The sequence below is a fragment of the Salvelinus fontinalis genome, chromosome 4, assembly GCF_029448725.1.
Source record: "Salvelinus fontinalis isolate EN_2023a chromosome 4, ASM2944872v1, whole genome shotgun sequence".
NCBI lineage: Eukaryota > Metazoa > Chordata > Actinopteri > Salmoniformes > Salmonidae > Salvelinus > Salvelinus fontinalis.
In genome coordinates this window covers 60,621,001-60,644,196 of record NC_074668.1, presented here as the reverse complement: position 1 = coordinate 60,644,196, position 23,196 = coordinate 60,621,001, and the positions used below count along the sequence as shown (strand labels likewise).

Here is a 23,196-nt window from a genome sequence, read left to right as displayed (position 1 = left end):
GTTTTGTCCTATATGTTTAATCCCAGCCCCCGTACCCACAGGACCTTTTGCCTTTTGGTAGGTCGTCATTGTAAATAATTTAAAATAAATATCGACTTGCCTAGTTAAATAAAGGTAAACAATAAAATAAATAAATAAGACTGATACGTTATTAAATTGATCCACACGCCATAGGTAAGGCTTTACAGTGAAATATGCAATTAGGACGTCTTATACATCCACAGTGCGATTTCAACTGATTGTTAAATGTGTTTAACAGTCCCACCTTGTTTAACATTATGTAGTCAAAATATGACATGACCGAAATATTTGCATCACTTTCAACGAGGGACTTTTAGTTTGAAGACGAACAGCAAATTCCACTTTGTGGCTAATCGTTAATGTGGCTACATTCACATAGGTGTCACAATGGTACAGTCTGCCCCCATCCGCGGAACTCCAGTCCCTGCAGATGATCTGGTGGAAATGTTATGAAGACAGGTTTGAAGCCAATAATCATACGCGAGCAAGCATTTCACAGTCTAAAATTAGGAGTGCACACATTGAAGAGCTGTTGAATCACCATCTCTAGGAAATGGATCCAGGATACTTATTACATCTCGCTATTTGAAATACGTCTCAATTCATCTCCTCACTCACGGGCTTTCTTTCTACCACCAATAACATACCAGGCCGACGACGACAGCTAGCTAGCGGGTATTCCTAGCCACCTAGCTAACATACTGGTAAGATGTAATTGCATTTTCGATTCGCATCTTTCTTGGTAGCAAATTTCACAAATGTGACAACGTCAATTAGTACTGACGATAAAATATAATATCTTACTTGCCATGGTAAGCAAACTTAAAGATAGATAGCCAGCTACTTATGATAGCCAACGTTAGCTACTTACGATAGCTGTTAGCTAATGCACTCGTGACGTACGTATAAGTGATGGAGTTGGTTTGCTCTGTAACTGTGTTCTTGAGGATGCTGATTATTTATAGATGGTAATAATCAGCTAAATACTGGAACAAAAATTAAATGCAGGTCGTTGTAGATAAAATATCCACGTCCTTATTGAAATTGTAATTAAACATGGCATGGTACTTGTCAACCATTTGGCGGTAGCTTTTCCGTTAAACATAATTAAGTCACCATTACCACGGTATTCGTCATTATTCCGTCAAGACAGTGCGAGGTAGTATCATAACTAAGCTATATCTAGCCAGCAAACCAGGCTATGTAGCTAACTGAGAAGGGTGCCATTGCGGACCGCAATTCAGGGCGTTCCTGCATCCCTCTTTATACTTCTATTGATCCATTTTTAAACTAGGACTCTGGTACAAAAGCTGGAGTTAGGTGCTCCAGTACAGTAGGTGGCGGTAATGCACTGTAACATTGGATGCCAATTGCTGATAAGCCCTCCGTATTTTTATTATATTTTTAAAATTTAACTAGGAAAGTCAGTTAAGAACAAATTCTTATTTACAATTAGGCCTACCGGGGAACAGTGGGTTAACTGCCTTGTTCAGGGGCAGAACAACAGATTTTTACCTTGCCAGCTCGGAGATTCCATCCAGCAACCTTTTGGTTACTGGCCCAACGCTCTAACCACTAGGCTACCTGCCACCCTTAGTGATGGGGAAACTAAGCTTTGAGGTTTTCCACACAATTCTGTCAAAAATAGGTTAATTACTCTAGGCTTTGACCAACACAGTTACTATTGGCACCTGCTGGTCAAAATAATTTAGAGCTGCCAAATTATTAGATATGACGTCCCACATCCCTAGCACGTGCGCAACTTAGCCTTTTTGTCTTCTACCAAACCAATCAGGTGGTGGTGCAATGAAGCTTCGGACGTCATTGATCACATGCTTCTGATAAATTGATACAGGGATTGGCACACTGCTTTGAAGTACACTGCTTAGCTATTTTGACACGTGCCTCGGAGCTCCGGGATCAAACGTACCATCACTAGGTAGACGGTGTCCTTCGCCCCGGCTATCAGGCACTGCTTTCCCGCAGTTTTGTTAAAGATGGCGAGGCAGTTGTTCGGCAGGTGGGAGCGAAGGATACTGTGTTAGCGATCTAGCAAGCTAGGACTCCTGTACACAGCAGGCGGGATAGGTAGCTAGCTAGCACACCAGTAGACTGCACTTCGCTCACGCCTGTTGGGCACTGTTTTCCCGCAGTTCTGTTAATGAAGGCGAGGGAAGGTGTTAGTGAAAGACACTGGGTGCTAGCTAGCTGGCGGAATAGGTAGCTAACAATAGCTAGGACACCAGTAGACTGCACTTCGCTCACGCCTGTCGGACACTGCTTTCCCGCAGTTCTGTTAACGACGGCGAGGCCAGGTGTTCGGCAGGCGGGAGCAAAGGACACGGTGTGCTAGCTAGTAAGCTAGCTAGCTAGGCGGACTCCGGTACACAGCAGGCGGTAGGCAGGTGCAACATCGGTAGCTAGCTAGCTAGGACACCGGTAGACAGTGTCCTTCAAACTCAGATACTACTTTTATTTCCCCTTTGACCCACATTTTAATCCATAGACAATCAGAATATCAAAAGTGTCACTCAAGCATCAAGATGGTGTGCTTGGGGGGGGCGTTCATGCAGGAACAATGGGATGCTCGAGGGGGGGGGGGGGGGGGGGGGGGGGGGGTGCACATGCAGGCCGCAATCACGCACTGAGCTAGCCTGCTTTTAGCAAGACACAATGTGGATGCTACGCAGAGGTCTTTGAGGGAAAACGTTTCTGTTGGCCCTATTTCTCTGAGTTAAGTAAGGTAAAGGCTACCTTGGATCTTGGGGTCAAGGGCGTTTTGACCCATTGTCACAAATTCTGTATATTGTCACCCATGCAGAAGAGTCTTGCACTGTCTAGCTGCAGTTGCACGTCAGGCAAATTATGATGACATTGCAAGAATGAATCTCTTAAGTACTTGCATGTGTACTACTCAAGCAGTTTTGCTTGTACTAGTCAGTGTCTTCTTCATTTGATAGAAAGCATAACATGTAGGCACCTAGGCAGAAAATATATATTATATTAGGCCTATGTCTGAATACAGACACACTAGCCACAACATCAATATCTGTTCCTTTAGGCAGCCCAAAAGAGATGTGAAGAAATTGCAACATTTGTTTATTTACTATAAGACCATGGCCAGCCAGCTGGTGTGATGGAGTCATTTTCATGTTTTGAAACACCATCAAGAGCACCAATTTCCAGTGAATGGTGAAAATGCAGTATTTTAAACTGCAGTATTTCAGAATATTTCCGACTGTACAGCACTGTTGTGTACCTATGTTTTAATGTTTCTAGTTCTCCACAGTTTTAGTTTTGTTCGCAGCAAAACTAACAAGACATTGTCTTGTCCAATAAAGGGACAATCTGGCTATTTAAAAATGTGAGCCCACTGCAATAGGCTACATCCTTTCCATTTTGGTTGCAATTCAGTGTTACTGCTAAGAGTTGGTTTGCATGTTGTGTGAATCATATCTCCCCTCAATGCTTACATAACCAGTCAGTACCGCCTGCAGAGTAGACCACTCTGACCAGATTCAGCTGTTGCCTTAACCTGTGCCATTATTTAGCCTGTGAAGATCATTCAATTGGCGGGGACCTGCTTTCTCTCACATGGTTCAATCATTACGCTAGCCTACTCTGATTTCCTGCTCTCTGAGAAAGGAAGGCTTTGATTGCTTGACCCAGAGTTCACCTCTTGTCAGATGAGGCAGCTGAGAGGTTTACAGTGTATCTTGTATTTTGCCAGTGTTGCTGTTGCATTGGTAAACTTGACCAGGAGCTCTAGCTCTACTTTAAAATGTGTATTTTCAATAACCCTATTTCAATATTATGTCAGTGTTAAAAATGTGCAGTTCTTTTGAGGTGTTTATTAATATCTCCCCCCGCTGTCGAAACCCGGCATTCAACGCATAGTGTACACTGTGACGTACGCTATGCACAGTGTACACAGTGACGTTATAATGAAGTAGGGTTATTGGTTTTGGTGGGGAAATTGTGGATGTTGTCAGCACTGTATGTTGATGCTGGGGGCCTTCAATTCCAGGCCAGATAAACAAACTCTGGTGTTGTCATTAAAGTGGCATAATGAAGATGGTAGTTAAATGTTTTGTTTTATATTGGACAGAAATGACCTACCTAGCTAGGCCCTAACTGTATACATTTAGGCCTGGCTCGCAGTCGGCGTTCCAATTCCTCCCAAAGGTGTTCGATGGGCTTGAGGTCATGGCTCTGTGCAGGCCAGTCAAGTTCTTCCACACCTATCTCAACAAACCATTTCTGTATGGACCTCGCTTTGTGCACGGGGGGATTGTCATGCTGAAACAGGAAAGTGCTTCCCCAAACTGTTGCCACAAAGTTGGAAGCACAGAATCGTCTAGAGTGTCATTGTATGCTGTAGCATTAAGATTTCCCTTCACTGGAACTAAGGGGCCTAACCTGAACCATGAAAAACAGCCCCAGACTATTATTCTTCCTTCACCAAACGTTGCAGATTGTTCTATGCATTGGGGCAGGTAGCGTTCTCCTCTCATCTGCCAAATCCAGATTTGTTTGTCTGACTGCCAGGTGAAGTGTGATTCTTCACTCCAGAGAACGCGTTTACACTGATCCAGACTCCAATGGCAGCGTGGTTTACACCACTCCAATTGACGCTTGGCATTGCACATGGTGATATTAGGTTTGTGTGCAGCTGCTCGTCAATGGAAACCCATTTCATTAAGCTTAACGACAAACATTTCCTTATGCTGACATTGCTTCCATAGGCAGTTTGTAACTCTGTAGTGAGGACCGACGATTTGTGCGCGCTATGCGCTTCAGCACTCGGTGGTCCCGTTCTGTGAACTTGTGTGGCCTACCACTTCGCGGCTGAGCCATTGTTGCTCCTAGACCTTTCCACTTCACAATAACAGCACTTCTAGTTGACCGGGGCAGCTCTAGCAGTGCAGAAATTTGACGAACTGACCTGTTGGAAAGGTGGCATCCTATGACTTTGCCACATTAAAAGTCACTGAGCTCTTCCGTAAGGCCATTCTACTGCCAATGTTTGTGTATGGAGATTGCATGGTTGTGTGCTCGATTTTTATACACGTCAGCAACGGGTGGGGTTGAAATAGCCAAATCCACTAATTTGAAGGGGTGTCCACATACTTTTGTTAATATAGTGTATATTGAGCAATATATTTGGAACATCAAATAGCAATACATTTGCAGTATCGAATCGCAATACGTCTCTTCTCGGCACCTATGTATTGTGACAATATTGTATCGTGAGGTCCCTGGCAATTCCCAGCCCTAGTTTTTGCACACAGATTCCATCTCAGCCTCATAACATCTTATTCAATAGAGTTGAATCCAATTGGAGGAAGGCATCCTAATGGTAGCTTGTTACTTGGACAGGTTTGGATTATTTTGTAATTGTTGTCTAGGCCCTTGAGGCATTGAAATTTAGCAGCTGAATGACACACAAGGAGTCTTTTCCAGTCTGCTACAGGCTGATTTCAGTCATAGCCACTCCAAATGTCACACCATCAGCGAATGAAGGGCACGAACGGCCTGTATTTCATGTCTCCATCTCCGGGCACACATACTATCCAGACGGCCAGGTGCTTTTACTGTATTCTGCATGGCTATTTCTTTTTGCTGATCACATAAGCCTAGTAGGCTAATATTTGACCCATCAGATCAAACACAACCATCTTTATCAGATATAGGCTACTGGTAAGCTAATCTGCTTGTGGAGTGTTTGTCTTTCTGGCTGGAGTTTCAAAGGCACCACTTGCAAATGTATCTAGTTTCTAGTGCGGAATGGAGTAATTTGTAGGCACTGGACTACTTTGTTAAATGGTCACGTGGTCTGGCTCTAGATGTAGCCTAAGCCTAGCTTCTGAATTATAGATAGTAGGTGGAGCCAACATTTCAACATCATTAAGAAGGGCTCCCGAGTGGCGCAACGTTCTAAGGCACTGCATCTCAGTGCAAGAGGCGTCACTACAGTCCCTGGTTCGAATCGAATCCAGACTGAATCACATCCGGCCGGGATTGGGAGTCCGATAGAGCAGCGCACGATTGGCCCAGTGTCGTTTGGGTTTTGCCGGGGTAGGTGGTCATTGTAAATAAGAATTTGTTCTTAACTGACTTGCCTGGTTAATTAACAAAAAACTAAAGGAGGCTACTGGGAACAAGATACAAGTGTGCACAGTTTTTACATTGCCACATAGATTTGTTATTTGCTGCCACTTCACTGCTGAGGTCCCTAGTGCATTAGTGCCCACACATTTGTAAGTTAATTATGCTACTCCAAGAAGGAAGGTAAACAAACCAGTGAGGAAGGCTCAGGCAATATTTCCTCTGTGTTATTGATAGAAAAAAAAGCTACGCCTTTGTACATGCCGTGGCATCTTAAATGAAGATTCTGGACCATTTATAGGCCTAGTTGCTTTGTTAACCATTCATAGGAGTGGGCCTTTTTTGACACCTGAGAATAACCTTCCATGGACATTTGTTTGTACCAGCCTTTGATGTCTGCTTAATATTGTAAGGGCATGACCTGGAGTTGAGCACACAATTGAGCTTTATCCATATCCGAGACCTGTGGGTAGGTAATTAGGCTTTATTGTGAAAGGAGCAACGAAACAAATGAGCTACAGGCCTCATTGAGGAAATTGAATGAACTAGAGCTGCTTTTATCAAACATTCGGCTACCTTTCAGTGAAAGGCCAGTTATGTACAGATTCTGCCTGAGAAACTCATCAGGATTCATGCCTATTTTAGATCACAGCCTAATTTCTTTTTTATGAACCAATTCATATTATTCTTTGAGTCTACTACTTGTCCTCTTCCCGTTCTGTGGTAAGCTTGTTTGTCAGTTTTTTTTTCAGGTTCTCCATTTGGTCAGGCCTAGTCCAGAGCCACATATAGGCCACATTCTTCCTGGGTTTTGCTTTGTAGCTGTCATGGTTAATTTCCTCATTTGACCTCATTGTATTTTGCAAAAAGGCCCCTTAGCCTAGATAATAAATCATTTGGTGCCACTGATAACATGGTGCCCTGCCCACTAACATTCTCTGATTTTAAGAATAGCCGACACACAGCTGAGCAAGAAAAAAGCAGTGTTGGGTTGCTATGACGACTATGCTGATTGTTATTACCTCAGGGCTGATGCTCGGGCTGTAGGTGGAATAAAAGATGATGGACTGCGTAGCAAGCAGGTCACATGACCAGTTGAGCAAGGATGTAAGACTTCCATTCTCTTTCTTTCTAGAGATTTTTCTCTCAGATCCAGCGTGTTTTACACACACTCAGTATGCAATATTTCCTTTATGAATTGCGCCTTAAGCCTAATTTATGTCCTATGTACAGACGCGTGGAAGAACTACAAGTAGCTATGTAGAATGGTGTTGCGTAGCAAACCTACACAGATATGTGCAGCCCAACAATTCATAATTTTACACAAGAATGCATGCTCTGATTTTGCGTACTGTTTTTGTGTTGCGTACGTAAGGTATAAACCAGCCTTAATTGTTTTAGATGGGAATGCAAGATGGCTATCAAATATGTGTAGATGAGTGTGTCATAGACCTTATTCTCACAAGGTATCCAAACAGTTTTTATATCTAATGCCGACATTCACCAGTAAAATTTCTCAGAATGCAAAGTTAACCATGTTTAGACAGTGATTTTGAGGTGAAAGCCTCGGCCTAAAACAATGTTGTTTAGGGTAGGCAGTTAAAAAGGCCTAGGTGCACCCCTTGACTTTTTCCACATTTTGTTCTCAGTGTGAATTTAAAATGGATTAAATTGAGATTTTTTGGTCACTGGTTTACACACAATACCCCATAATGTCAAAGTGGAATTATGTTTTTTACATGTATTATTATTATTTTTTACTAATTAATTAAGGATCCGCCTCTTTTTCTCTCTCCAATTTTCACCTCAAATGACATACCCAAATCTACCTGCGTGTAGCTCAGGACCCAAAGCAAGGATATGCATATTCTTGATACCATTTCAAAGGAAACACTTTGAAGTTTGTGGAAATGTGAAATTAATGTAGGAGAATATAACACATTAGATTTGGTAAAAGATAATACAAAGAAAAAAAACATGTATTTTTTTGTACCATCTTTGAAATGCAAGAGAAAGGTTGTAATGTATTATTCCAGCTCCGGCGCAATTTAGATTTTGGCCACTAGATGGAAGCAGTGTATGTGCAAAGTTTTAGACTGATCCAAGGAACCATTGCATTTCTGTTCAAACTGTTGTATCAAGACTGTCAAAATGTGCCTAATTGGTTTATAAATAACTTTTCAAGTTCATAACTGTGCACACTCCTCAAACAATAGCATGGTAATCTCTCACTGTAAAAGCTACTGTAAATTGGACAGTGCAGTTAGATTAATATCAGATATGTTTATGTCCTGGGAAATGTTCTTGTTTCTTACAACCTCATGCTAATCGCATTAGCCTACGTAAGCTCAACCGTCCCGTGGGGGACCCACCGATCCTGTAGAGGTTTTAATAAAAAATGAAAAGCTGAAATGTCTTGAGACAATATGTATTCAACACCTTTGGTATGACAAGACTAAAAAAGTTCAAGAGTAAAAATGTGCCTAACAAGTCAGAAGTTGCATGGACTCACTCTGTGTACGATAATGGTGTTTAACATGATTTTTGAATGACTACCTCATCTCTGTACCCCATACATACAATTATTTGTAAATTCCCTCAGTCAATCAGTGTGGTTGAATCTGGGTTTGAAATTCAAAGACCAGGAAGATTTTCCAATGCCTCGCAAAGAAGGGCTCCTATTGGTAGATGGGTAAAATAACAACACAGTCATTGAATATCCCTTTGAGCATGGTGACGCTATTAATTACACTTTGGCTGGTGTATCAATACACCCAGTCACTACAAAGAGACCGGTTTCCGTCCTAACTCAGTTTCCGTCCTAACTCAGTTTCCGTCCTAGCTCAGTTGTTTCCGGAGAGGAAGGAAAACACTCAGGGAGGCCAATGGTTGCAGAGTTTATTGGCTGTGATAGGAGAAATCTGATGAAGGATCAACAACATTGTATTTACTCTACAATACAAACTTAAATGACAGAGTGAATAGAAGGAAGCCTATAGAGAATAAACATTTTCCAAAACATGCAGATTGTTTGCAACAAGGCACTAAAGTAAAACTGCAAAAAATGTGTCAAAGAAATTAACTTTATGTCCTGAATATAATGTTATGTTTGGGACAAATCCAACACATCACTGAGTACCACTCTTCATATTTTCCATCATGGTAGTGGATGCATCATGTAATGGGTGTGCTTGTCATCGGCAAGGATTAGGATTTTGCCTGTGCTTAGATCTATTCTGTTTCTTTTTATCAGAAAAAACTTCCTGAAGGGAAAACCTGGTTTAGTCTGCTTTCCAACAGACACTGGGAGATTAATTCACCTTTTTCAGCAGGACAATAACTGTTTTCTTTTTTTCTGGGTAGCTTTATTGTTTTAGTTAGAACAATTTCCCCCTTTTTGTTGTTATTCTGAGGTCCGTGCTCTCTGATTGGCTCAAAGTGAAGTTGGGATTTGATACTGTGATTTTATTGCCATTCGATATTCCTAACATACATATCTGCTGCAGAGGGACGAGAGCCATGAGAAAACGAGTTTTGCTCAATCATGGTGGAAATAAATGTGCTGAAAACAAATTGGCTCCCTATTTAAAAGAATATGGAGAACAAGCTATGAAGGACAAATTCTGGAGTTTAATGTAGAATAACACAGCTGTGCTAAGTGTCCACTTTGAGAGAGCACACTACTAGATGGGGTTGGGTGTCTGTCAGTATGGCTATAGTTTACCTTTTGTGTTTGTATTGTCTCCTGCTCTCAAATTACTTCTCTGACGAGTGCTGTAGCGCTGGTTTTAGACTACAGTCCTTTATTTAACATAAAGGCCTGTTTATTGCCTTACCTCCTCACTCCATTTGCACACACTGTACAGTATATAGACTCTTTTTTTCTATTGTGTTATTGACTGTACGCTTGTTTATTCCATGTGTAACTCTGTTGTTTGTGTCACACTGCTTTGCTTTATCTTGGCCAGGTCGCAGTTGTAAATGAGAACTTGTTCTCAACTAGCCTACCTGGTTAAATAAAGGTGAAATATATATATATATATATATATATATTCAAATTCACATGTCAGACACATACCTCCATTAAGTCGCTTCAGTCTCTTTTAGTATGTTAATCTGTCCTGTAGCCTAAACGGTACTTGGAGACATGTTTATGTCTTGCTGTATTTACTATCCAAATGGCCCATTTTCTGTTAACTTACAACGTCAGCCCAGCTATCAATCTCAAATCTCTGTCCACAGGCTGATTTGTGAGATATTTTGACTCTTAGCAAAAACTGCTTTTCGAGCAGAAGTGTCTGCTCTAATCACGCCTTAATTTTCACCCTATTGCCATCGAGGCAGATTGATAGTTTTGCTGGGTCGAGTGTTACGAGAGACTTGCTGCCCAAGCGATTCTCCACAAGCAGTGCCTAATCAGAGAATTTCATTATGATAGTAGTATTCATCTTATCAAAATGTGTTGTATTGGAAGAGGAGTACTAGGTCTTTGAATGTGGCACAATGAGACCTATAGCCTTTGATACACAAACTCACTGGTCACTTTTCCTGATTTATGTTGAATTGCAACGTGTGTTTTGAATTCCTACATCTTAGTCATGGGTTGGTGAAGTTGTAAAGGTGGATGTGGAGAAAGCTTATTTCGAATCCCCTGTCCTTTGGGCTACATCTCCATAAATGTTTAGCTGGATTACTTCTCATGTTCTCAAACACTTGAGTTTGCAGTCTTCACTACAGACTATAGCTCAGCAAATGCCCTCTCTCTAAGCTCATCAGATGGGCTTATAAATCAACATCAGCACAGCTTTTCTGGGAATATCAGATACCTGTTAGGCATACCAGAATGCCACAGGCCTTGCAAGCATTACTTTGTGGTGTCATGCACAATGAACTTATCTCCCTTAAAGTAACTGTCCAGTGTTTCCATATTTCTATGAAATATACAATATGAGTGAAATAGTTTTCCTTCCATTTCAAAAATGTTTTTGTTAAAAAGCATCTTTTCTGTGTTGGAATGGTGAGGGTGTCCCACAACAATGGTGTGGTCATAAAAAATATTCATGCGAGTTTAGGCTGTCCCCGAATAAATTAATAAACTCTTAGTCGACCAAGAGTTGTCTGTTCTGTTACCGAAATGTTTCATTTGTTTAGGAAAAACATTCCCTATTTCCTCAACCCTTGCTCTCTTTATGTGACAGGTATGACCAAACACCAGTGGTGGGGAAAAGTACCCAATTATCATACTTAAGTAAAAGTAAAGATACCTTAAGAGACAATGACTCAAGTGTGAAAGTGACCCAGTAAAATACTACTTGAGTAAAAGTCTACAAGTATTTGGTTTGAAATAAACTTAAGTATCAAAAGTAAATGTAATTGTTGAAATATACTTAAGTATCAAAAGTAAAAGTATAAATAATTTCATGTTCCTTATATTAAGCAAAATCAGACAGCACTTTTTATTTTTTATTTTTTTTACAGATTGTCAGGGACACACTCCAACATAATTTACAAACAAAGCATTTGTGTTTAGTGAGTCCACCAGATCAGAGGCAGTGGAGATGACCAGGCATGTTCTCTTGATAAGTGTGTGAATTGGACCATTTTCCTGTCCTGCTCAGCATTCCAAATGTAACGAGTACTTTTGTATGTCTAATGCTACTATGCAAATGCAATGATATACATGCAATGCTTTATTATAAAGTTTATTTAGAAATTTGTTTATGCGTTCATTACCTCGGAACTCCCCAGGTCTTTTTGTACCGGCACCTCCCAATTTACAAATGAAGCACTGAAGTTGGCATTTCCAAATGTTTAGGTCAGTTATGCTGCTTTGCTATCGAACAGCAAGGTTTGCATTAAATAGGCTCAAAACAGATGCATTTTGGCAATATTCAATTATATAAACAAAAGCATTCACTGTGAAAGTTGATAGGCTACATGTAGGCCATTCATATATAGCTTATGTGCAGCACTTAGTTAAATTTATCGAATAATTTATTCTGTCAAACGCAGACATTTCGCTCAAAACACGGGGATGTTGTTTCGCACGGGACTTGTATTGTCAGAGGACATTGGAGTTCGCCAAAAAACAGTAGGTTATTCTGGCTGGAGTTTTTACTCTCATACCATGTAAAACAAATACTGACATGGCAGATTTGGACAGAACTAAAATGACAGATATGGTGTGTGCTCGTGCACATAATTACATTTCCCGACCTCCCCCAGTAAAACCTATCCCGTCCGAATATGGCACAATAGGGCCTGACTTAACCAATTTATTTATGTTATGAAATTCTATATTACAAACTGAACACCGTAACACATGTGACAGCAAAATAGATGCAGAGGATGTGAAAAATAAACTGGGAATGGAAAAATGTTTACTGGTTGCTCAGGAGGTAAATGGAAAGCCAGATGGGTGGAATAAATTTGACTAGTTGTGGAAAATACTGGAGAACAAGAAAAATAACATAAGGAGCAAGAGCTGGGTGCATATTATGTGTGGCAAACAAGGGCTGTATAGAAAACAATATGATTTTTCTGACCCTTTGGAACAATGTAAACAACACTATATAAATTATAAGCCTACCAGAGACTCTGCAAAACTTTGTTTTTGTTAAGCCTTTATTACAGCAAAGACTAAAAACAGGAGCATTCATTTGTGAATGCAATTTCCGTAATGGAACGGTTTATTTATTGTTTAAACTAATTATTCAAGGCTGGCTTTATTATATTTTAAAATGAAAATGCTAGATTGCATTTCAAATCATGAATGACTTGTATGCTGTGTGATGACATGAATGAATGATTGATACAGTAGCCTAGATAAGTATTGAAATGTAGACCGAAGTAAGCTACGGTATTAAGACTAAACAGGATGCGAGCCTACAGCTCAATGGTGGTCATACAAGGCTGCTATCCTAGGGGTACTAATGACAACGACGTTACTTATGATCGTAATAATAACAAATATAAATGACATTTTTCGGACAATTTGGAAGTGTAAACCACACTAAATCAATTATAAATAATACCAGAGAGGCTGTACTAATGAAAAAAGTTTAAAGCCTTTATTACAGCAAAGCAAAGATTAAAAACAGCCACATTTGGGAAGTTATTTACTTGACATGTCATTCATTGCATGAGGCTTGGTGCTAATTAAGTTGGTTTCCTCTCCTCAATTTTCTTAGACAAAGGCAAGGGCTGTTTTCTCATCTCCTCATTCTGCTACTGCCTCCGCTGCATTGTTCTCAACACCAATATGCTAGTTAACGTTGCTATTATGCACATAGCAACATTGTCTAGGACAAGGCGCCAATTCAACAGCACACTGATGTGTGTCTGAACCGTGGACTGCGACCACTATCCATTGCTGGAGAATGCACATTTGTTATAAAATAATATTTTTATTAGTGTCGCATCATTGTTCTTACATAATATAACCATATAAAATTTCAGTAGCACGTCTGACTGATGGACTGTGCCATCCCCATGGCCTCCACAATGCATCAGTCATTCGTAAAGTATTCAGACCCCTTGAGTTTTTCCACATTTTGTTAGGTTACGGCCTTATTCTGACGTATTAAATCCCCCCCCCCCCCCCCCAGCAATCTACACACAATACCCCATAATGACAAAACAAAAACAGTTTAGTTTACATTTTTGCTAATTTATCAAATAAAAAAACTGATATCACATTTACACAAGTATTCAGACTCTTTACTCATTTCTTTGTTATAGCACCTTTGGCAGTGACTACAGCCTTGAGTCTTCTTGGGTATGAAGCTACACTCTTGGCACATCTGTATATGGGGAGTTTCTCCCATTCCTTTCTGTAGATCCTCTGACGCTCTGTCAGGTTGGATGGAGAGCATTGAGGCACAGCTATTTTCAGGTCTCTCCAGAGATGTTTGATCGGGTTCAAGTCTGGGCTCTGTCTGGGCCACTCAAGGACATTCACAGACTTGTCCCAATGCTACTCCTGCGTTGTCTCGGCTGTGTGTTTAGGGTCATTGTCCTGTTGGAAGGTGAACCTTCGCCCCAGTCTTGAGCAGGTTTTCATCAAGGACTTCTCAGTACTTTGCTCTGTTCATCTTTCCCTCGATCCTGACTATAGAAAGCTAGATATACTTGCCTTTTGTTCTAATTTGATTAGTATTAGCTATCAACCCTGCACTTTCAAATGGTGAATGCATGACGTTTAGCGCTTATAGATAAGTCGGAAGTTTACGTACACCTTCGCCAAAGACATTTAAACTCATTTTTTCACAATTCCTGACATTTAATCCTAGTAAACATTCCCTGTCTTAGGTCAGTTAGGATCACCACTTTATTTTAAGAATGTGAAATGTCAGAATAATAGTAGAGAGAATTATTTATTTCAGCTTTTATTTCTTTCATCACATTCCCAGTTGGTCAGAAGTTTACATGCATTCAATTAGTATTTGGTAGCATTGCCTTTAAATTGTTTAACTTGGGTCAAACGTTGCGGGTAGCCTTCCACAAGCTTCCCACAATAAGTTGGGTGAATTTTGGCACATTCCTCCTGACAGAGCTGGTGTAACTAAGTCAGGTTTGTAGGCTTCCTTGCTCGCACACACTTATTCAGTTATGCCCACACATTTTCTATAGGATTGAGGTCAGGGCTTTGTGATGGCCACTCCAATACCTTGACTTTGTTGTCCTTAAGCCATTTTACCACAACTTTGGAAGTATTTTTTATTTTATTTTATTTTACCGTTATTTTACCAGGTAAGTTGACTGAGAACACGTTCTCATTTGCAGCAACGACCTGGGGAATAGTTACAGGGGAGAGGAGGGTGATGAATGAGCCAATTGTAAACTGGGGATTATTAGGTGACCATGATGGTTTGAGGGCCAGATTGGGAATTTAGCCAGGACACCGGGGTTAACACCCCTACTCTTACGATAAGTGCCATGGGATCTTTAATGACCTCAGAGAGTCAGGACACCCATTTAACGTCCCATCCGAAAGACGGCACCCTACACAGGGCAGTGTCCACAATCACTGGCCTGGGGCATTGGGATATTTTTTTAGACCAGAGGAAAGAGTGCCTCCTACTGGCCCTCCAACACCACTTCCAGCAGCATCTGGTCTCCCATCCAGGGACTGACCAGGACCAACCCTGCTTAGCTTCAGAAGCAAGCCTGCAGTGGTATGCAGGGTGGTATGCTGCTATGCTTGGGGTCATTGTCCATTTGGAAGACCCCATTTGCGACCAAGCTTTAACTTCCTGACTGATGTCTTGAGATGTTGCTTCAATATATCCACATAATTTTCTCCCTCATGATGCCATCTATTTTTTTTTAAGTGCACCAGTCCCTCCTGCAGTAAAGCACCCCCACAACATGATGCTGCCACCCCCGTGCTTCACGGTTGGGATGGTGTTCTTCGGCTTGCAAGCATACCCCTTTTTCCTCCAAACATAACAATGGTCATTATGGCCAAAGAGTTCTATTTTTGTTTCGTCAGACCAGAGGACATTTCTCCAAAAAGTACGATCTTTGTCCCCATATGCAGTTGCTAACCGTAGTCTGGCTTTTTTATGGTGTTTTTGGAGCAGTGGCTTCTTCCTTGTTGAGCGAACTTTCAGGTTATGTCGATTATAGGACTCGTTTTACTGTGGATAAAGATACTATTGAAACCTCTTCACAAGGTCCTTTGCTGTTGTACTGGGGTTGATTTGCACTAAAGTACATTCATCTCTAGGAGATAGAACGCGTCTCGTTCCTGAGCAGTATGACGGCTGCGTGGTCCCATGGTGTTTATACTTGCGTACTATTGTTTGTACAGATGAACGTGGTACCTTCAGGCGTTTGTAAATTGCACCCAAGGATGAACCAGACTTTTGGAGGTCTTGAGGTCTTGGCTGATTTATTTTGATTTTCCCATAATGTCAAGCAAAGAGGCACTGAGTTTGAAGGTAGGCCTTGAAATACATCCACAGGTACACCTCCGATTGACTCAAATGTTGTCAATTAGCCCAACAGAAGCTTCTAAAGCCATGACATAATTTTCGGGAATTTTCCAAGCTTTTTAAAGGCACAGTCAACTTAGTGTATGTAAACTTCTGACCCCTGGAATTGTGAAACTGTACATTTTACGTGAAATAATCTGTTTGTAAACAATTGTTGGGAAAATGTTTTGTGTCATGCACAAAGTAGCCGACTTGCCAAAACTATAGTTTGTTAACAAGAAATTTGTGGAATGGTTGAAAAACAAGTTTTAATGACTCCAACCTAAGTGTATGTAAACTTCTGACTTCAACTGTACATTAGTGTTTTGATGCTAGCTAATGAAGGTGCTAACTAGTGCTTGATAACTTTGTCGCACATGGAAGTATGATTACAAGGAAAACGCACGAACACCAACAGTGGCATTTCTGTGTTGAGTCTACAAACTCTACTTCACATCTACTGCAGAATGTGACAATAAGCTCTCCTTCAGGCATTGTCTATACTGAGCCTCCTTTCTGTTGCACCTACTACTATACCCCGTTCAACGGCACTTAAATATTTTGTCTTCCCCATTCACCCTCTGAATGCCACAAATACACAATCCATGTCTCAATTGTCTCAAGGCTTAAAAATCCTTCTTTAACCTGTCTCCTCCACTTCATCTACACTGATTTGAAGTGGATTTAACAAGTGACATCAATAAGGGATCATAGCTTTCACCTGGTCAGTCTGTCATGGAAAGAGCAGGTGTTCCTAATGTTTTGTACACTCAGTGTATATGTGTCCTTGAAACTTTAGGCAGAAATGTGGTGGACATGTGCCCCTTAAATTACTGTTCTGTAGGCTTGGGCGATACCACGGTATACGCCACTGCTTATAACTATAAGAAGTCTAAGATGTGTCAAATAAATGATATCCAGCTCAGGGCTACAGCTATGCATTTGGTTTGCTGACTTGCTAGATGTCACGATTAAGTTTCTTGGTTACAGCAGACACATTCAATCCACTCCTGGATTAAGAACCCTGTTTTTTAAATAGCGGCCCTTGTGTGCACATTCGGTAATAAGGTGTGGTACAGAAACTGTATGGAAATCTGGAGTACTGCCCAACCCTACTCTTCTGTAATTTGAATTGGCAATAACTTCATTAGTAAGTGGTATGCTAATACAATCAAATGGATTGTGTTTTTTAAGATCCCTTTGAAAACACGCCTAAAATGCTGTCAAAATCACAGATTTTTGTCGATATTTTGATCCCTCGATTGATAGGATAACATTTCAGCATGCTCCTAATGATTTCAAAAATATTGTGTGATACTGTATCTGTGGATTAGAATGATATATGACATGTTCAAAAACAGTGCTTGCATAATAAGTAGTGGTAGCCTTAGTATTGTGTCCCATACATCCCATTCAAAAAGGTAGAGTTATATTGTTCCATTTTCAACATTCTAAGTACAGGGAAATCCAAATGGCAGCCATTTGATTAAAATGACCACCCTTGTTGACTGACACGCTTCCCAGACTGCCTCCAATCTTTAAAATGTTCCTTAAGTAGGCGGTAGGTAGCCTAGCGGTTAAGAGGTGAAAAATCTGTCTACGTGCCCTTGAGCAAGGCACTGAACCATAATTGCTCCTGTAAGTCGGTCTGGATAAGAGCATCTGCTAAATTACTAAAATGTCAAATGCAAAATGTTACGGTATCTAGTATTAATGTACCAAGTTTCATAATTTTATCATAAAATACACAATTTTGGGTATATTTGGTTCTTATGCAAGTGGTTCAGCAGTGGGGGATGGTCATGGTTACTCCTGTTTGCTGAGCCTGCTGCCAGTACCTGTTAGAGTGATGGCTGGACCATAGTGCAAGCTCTGAGGGAGCTTACATTCCCGGGAAGATCTCTCGCACAGGACCCCTTTGGCCCCTAAGCTGCTTACTTCATCAGAGAGACGCTATTGAAAAGTCTCCTAAGTCCTACAAGTGCCTCCAACAGAAAGGAGGCTCAGTATAGACATTTCCTGATGGAGAGCTTATTGTCACATTCTGCAGTAGATGTGAAGTAGAGTGTGTAGACTCAACACAGAAATGCCACTGTTTGTGTTTGTGCGTTTTTCCTTGTGATCATACTTCCATGTCCGATGTAGTCATCAAGCACTAGTTAGCACTTTCATTAGCTAGCATCAACACACTCATGTATATAGCCTTGGCTACATGTTTTTTCACACAACGAAATGTGATTTCTTTCTTGCTGTATTAGCTAGCTGTCTATAAGCGCTAAACGTCATGCATTCACCATTTGGAAGTGAAGTGTTGATAGCTAATACTAATCAAATTAGAACAAAAGGGGAGTATGTCTAGCTTTCTATAGTGATTATTTGACTAGCAACAGAAGTTGCTATCTAGATACAGAGACAACTGATCATTAGGACTTAGCCTAAAGGCCATAATTTAATTATTGTGAATATCTAGATTATAGAATGCTTTTCTTCTTGCACATGCCCTTATCTTTTATCTTTTTTTTTATACATAGAGAACATACACTGTGTATACTAAACATTAGGAACACCTTCCTAATATTGAGTTGCCCCCCCCCCCCCCCCTTTTACATTCAGAACGGACTCATTTTGTCGGGGCATAGACTCTACAAGGTGTTGAAAGCGTTCCACATAGATGCTGGCCCATGTTGACCCCAATGCTTGCCACAGTGTGTCAAGTTGGCTGGATGTCCTATGGGTGGTGGGCTGGGGAGGGAAGTGGGGAATGGTTCACAGGGGGAACCGTAGGGGGGGGCTTAACACTAAAGATAACGATTACATCATTAATACTACATTCTTTGTTTAAACAATGGCAATGCTAGCTATTCTCTCTTGGAATCTGAAAGGCCTAAACGGTCCTATTAAATGTTCCGGCTGTCTTGATATCCTAGCAAGAAACCATGTTGATAGAGCAATGCTCCAAGAAACACACCTGGTTCAAAAGGACTCGCATAGAATGGGAACCATTTGTACAAACTGGCTGCTTTTTCATCAGCCCCAAACAAAACTAAAGTGTAATCATAATGATGCCTAAAGGCTAACTAACTGAAAAGTTGGTCACATAAAAGAGACAACTGATCATAGATTCTTAAGATATTTGCCCGGAGTGGACATGTTTCCAATGATAATTGTCCACACTGCCTGAGGTGGGGTGGAACTCTCCTTTCTGTAGAGTCCGTAAAACTGGGCATGTGCACAGATTAGTAATTTTTAACAAACTTGTTCAAATTGTCATAGCAGTATTAGCTAGACAAGCTTGAATTACAAAAAAGTGTTAAACAAATAAGCATTGTGTGGTTAGCTGCTTTTTCAAGTTACCGACACTTTTAGGCAATAGATTTCCATAAAAAAAATGTACAATTACCCTAGCTACTTTAGCCTTGTTCACACAGCAGGCCTTAATGCGCAAACCTGTTTTGAAATACTGACTGTTCAAAACAGTAAGTTACAAGTGATCAAATTGCATTTGTGTGTATTCAGACCGCGGTCATTTGCTGAGATGGCTATGCTTGTTTTCATAGTAACGACGGGCGTATGCGCAGTGGTGTAAGTTGATTGGTGGTGCTCGTGCTTCCTATCAAAACGAGTCCTTTTTGGCTAATCACAGCAGTCTAGCTAGCTAGGTAGTTTTTCAGCTTTCTAGCACTTTCTCTAATTTGTTTGTAAACAATTAACAAGCTAGTAAGCTACCACATGTTCTCGTCAAACTGTCAACAGAGTAGCTAGAAAGCAACAAAATATGCCAAATAACAGTCTAAAAACCACTTGAGGGAAAATGAATCGCATGGCCAGGAATCAGATTTGTATGTGGCTTGAAATATCCCATGTCCAGGCTGTTCAGACTGCAGGATTTTTTATTTTTTTTTTCTCTTTATTGTGTTATTGACTGTACGTTTGTTCATTCCATGTGTAACTCTTTGTTGTTGCTTGTGTCGCACTGCTTTGCTTTCTTGGCCAGGTCGCAGTTGTAAATGAGAACTTGTTCTCAACTGGCCTACCTGGTTAAATAAAGGGAAAAATTAAAAAAAGACTGCAGGAAAAATGTGTGTGCCAGAAAATAGGATTTGAGTCACTTCAAACTGCCAGTGTGAACAAGGTTTTAGTGAAAGAATAAAGCTGAAAACCATAACCGTAGACGTAACATACTACATTTTCTTGTTTTACAGGTTTCCCCATTCTTTTCTCAGATGTCCACAATGACCACTAAGATCCTGCATGCTTCTCCCACACCTAGCCCTGCCTCTTCGTGATTGAACAGCTGCTGACTGACCAGAGAGGTGATATATGTCTGTGTTGCCATGACTTAAAGACGTCATCAATCAAAGATGGAGAAAAAGAAAATGTGCCCCCGTCTGCTGGACTACCTGGTGGTGGTCGGAGCCAGGTGAGGACTTCGTAGGGATGGTTGGGAGATAACAGTCCAATCCCAAACTGATTCCTACTACCTCACATTATATCTTTAGGCCTTTGTTTTTGTGATTTTTTAAAAATACAATACTGTTTCTATGGCCATTTCTCCCTCCATCCTACCTTCCAGGCAGCCCAGCACTGATACCGGATCCCAGACTCCCCAGCTCCTTCGTCGCTACCCGCTGGAGGACCACCCGGACTTCCCTCTGTCCCCGGACGTGGTCTTCTTCTGTCAGCCTGAGGGATGCCAGAGCATCCGGCAGCGCCGGGTCAGCCTGCGAGACGACGCCTCTTTCGTCTTCGCACTCACTGATAAAGACTCGGGCATCACGCGCTACGGTATCTGCGTTAACTTCTACCGCTCCTTCCAGCGTGGGGGGCACCGCCGTGACAAGACGGGTAGTGGTGGAACGGCGGCACAGACAGCGGAAGCGACCAGTGAGGGTTCCGATGGCAGCGGTGGCTGCCCCACTGCCTCCACGTTGCCGACACCTGCCAGTGCCAACACAACAGCCACATCTGCGCCAGGCACGGAGCCGGGACCGCCCGGTGGTGAGCCAAATGCCGGCAGGTCCCCTCGGCACAAACGCAGCACTGACAAAATGGTCAATCGGAACCGCGACAGCACGCTGACCTCGCTGTGCATGATCAGCCACTACCCCTTCTTCTCCACCTTTAGGGAGTGCCTGTACATCCTCAAGAGAATGGTGGACTGCTGCAGCCACAGGTTGACCCAGCGCGCTGGCCTGCCCCGCGGAACTCAGAGGTGAGGCCTACGCATGGTGCCAGGTTTATCAAACAATGGAGCCCCCTGGTTTCCATAATTTATTTCAGGAGATTCAGTTGAGTAAAATCACAACGTTGCTAAAACTATCCTAAAATTACCCAGACTAGAACACTTCCAACCGTAGGCCTATCACTACCAAAAATATGATTCAAAGGTATGTGGTCAATAGTTTTTTTTTATTTAGGCTGGTTTTATTTTAAACCACCCAGCTCAGTTGCAACCACAAGTGGTTGACCACCTCTATTTGAAAGCAAGAAAAGATGAGTTTAGTATTAGTCGTAAGTACTTATCTTGGAAGATCTGTTTGCAAAACCTTCTAAATTCCTATGTTTATAAATCCAGAGCTGATATTTGGGATCTGGTCACAGTATGATACATTTTAAATCCATATCAACGTCCAGAACAGATTCAGTACGATCTGGTTGTAATATACACAGCCCAAAACAAGCATTTTTATTTGAGTATTTGAATGATTATTTGTAATAAAAAATAAATAATAATAAAAAACAGATTGTATTTGAAAGTATTCATAAAAAAAAAAAATTATGCATGGGAATGTATTTGAGTTTTTTCAAATACATTCCAATACTCAACTACTTGTTTTTTAAAATAAAAGTTATTGTTTTGAAATCCAGGAATTCATTGAGATTGAGTTAATGAATTGGGAATAAAAACGTACTGAAAAAACAGTAATGTTAAATGTACCAATTTCTTATGGCCTTTCAACCCCACTCATGACATTTAATGGACTAGTTGGAATTGCCCCACTCATTACTTTTTTAAACAACACTGGTCTGAAGGCCAGAGGTTTTGACCTTCAATTCTTGGATGTAGTGTCAGTGAGTCAGCATGGCCTTGCCTCGTCCCATATTGTGGGGTCTCCTAACAAATGCTGTAGGAAATGCGTGGTTCCCCTGCTCTCGAAGACACACATACACACTGGCACATGGCCTGTCATGCTGCTGTCAGCTGGTGTTCATGCAAGGCAATTGATGAAGATCTGAGAACATTGTGTGCGCGCACCTTTACGCACACAGGATATGAGACATTCCCATGCAAAAGCATTTTGTTTTACATGCAATAAGCAAAATGTTAATTATTTTAACACAAGTTCTATTATGTTTCCTTAGAGATTATATTGAAAAAAAGGCTGCAATTGGAACTTATTGTTTTAATAATTTGAACTTATTTATTTGCTGTAGGCAGCCTGTCTTGTTTGAGCAGTGTGGAGAAGAGCGTTACGGTGAAACACTGTTAGACAGTTATTTATTTTAGTTCCTTTGGTGCTCCCAAAATAAAACCCCAGGTAGTACAGCAAAATATTTAGTCGTATATGCTTCCAAATTGGTGAGCACTTTAGAGCCCTGGCTGTGCTGCCTTACATAACACTGTGTCAGTCTACTGCGTTGCAGGTTGCTGCTGCAGCACACACACACACACACACACACACACACACACACACACACACACACACACACACACACACACACACACACACACACACACACACACACACACACACACACACACACACACACACACACACACACACACACACACACACACACACACACACACACACACACACACACAGGCGCACAGACAGACAGACACACGCACATACAAACGCGCACAGTCACACTTCCACACTCCCTATAAGTCTCTGACACACACACACACACACACACACACACACACACACACACACACACACACACACACACACACACACACACACACACACACACACACACACACACACACACACACACACACAGCGCTCGGCTGACAGATTGAGGTCTCTGACTGCCTTCAGGGAGCAGCTGCAGTGGGCGGTGGCCCAGGGCGAGCTCTGAC

The 23,196-nt window shown here is 41.4% G+C and overlaps 1 protein-coding gene across 24 annotated transcripts in view; it reads left to right on the top strand.

Moving 5' to 3' along the window:
* Window positions 1–400: 400 nt before the first annotated feature.
* Window positions 401–23,196, top strand: part of LOC129854113 (MAP kinase-activating death domain protein-like) — a 76,221-nt gene continuing 53,425 nt past the window's right edge. For 15 of the 24 annotated variants that reach the window (XM_055920839.1, XM_055920838.1, XM_055920837.1 and 12 more), the window contains exons 1-3: window positions 401–725; window positions 20,309–20,526; window positions 20,680–21,318. In XM_055920839.1, coding sequence (XP_055776814.1) covers window positions 20,468–20,526; window positions 20,680–21,318 — 698 coding nt within the window. In that variant the 5' untranslated portion in view covers window positions 401–725; window positions 20,309–20,467. The remainder of the gene's footprint in view (window positions 726–20,308; window positions 20,527–20,679; window positions 21,319–23,196) is intronic. The other 9 variants (XM_055920835.1, XM_055920834.1, XM_055920829.1 and 6 more) reach the window with 1 other exon arrangement.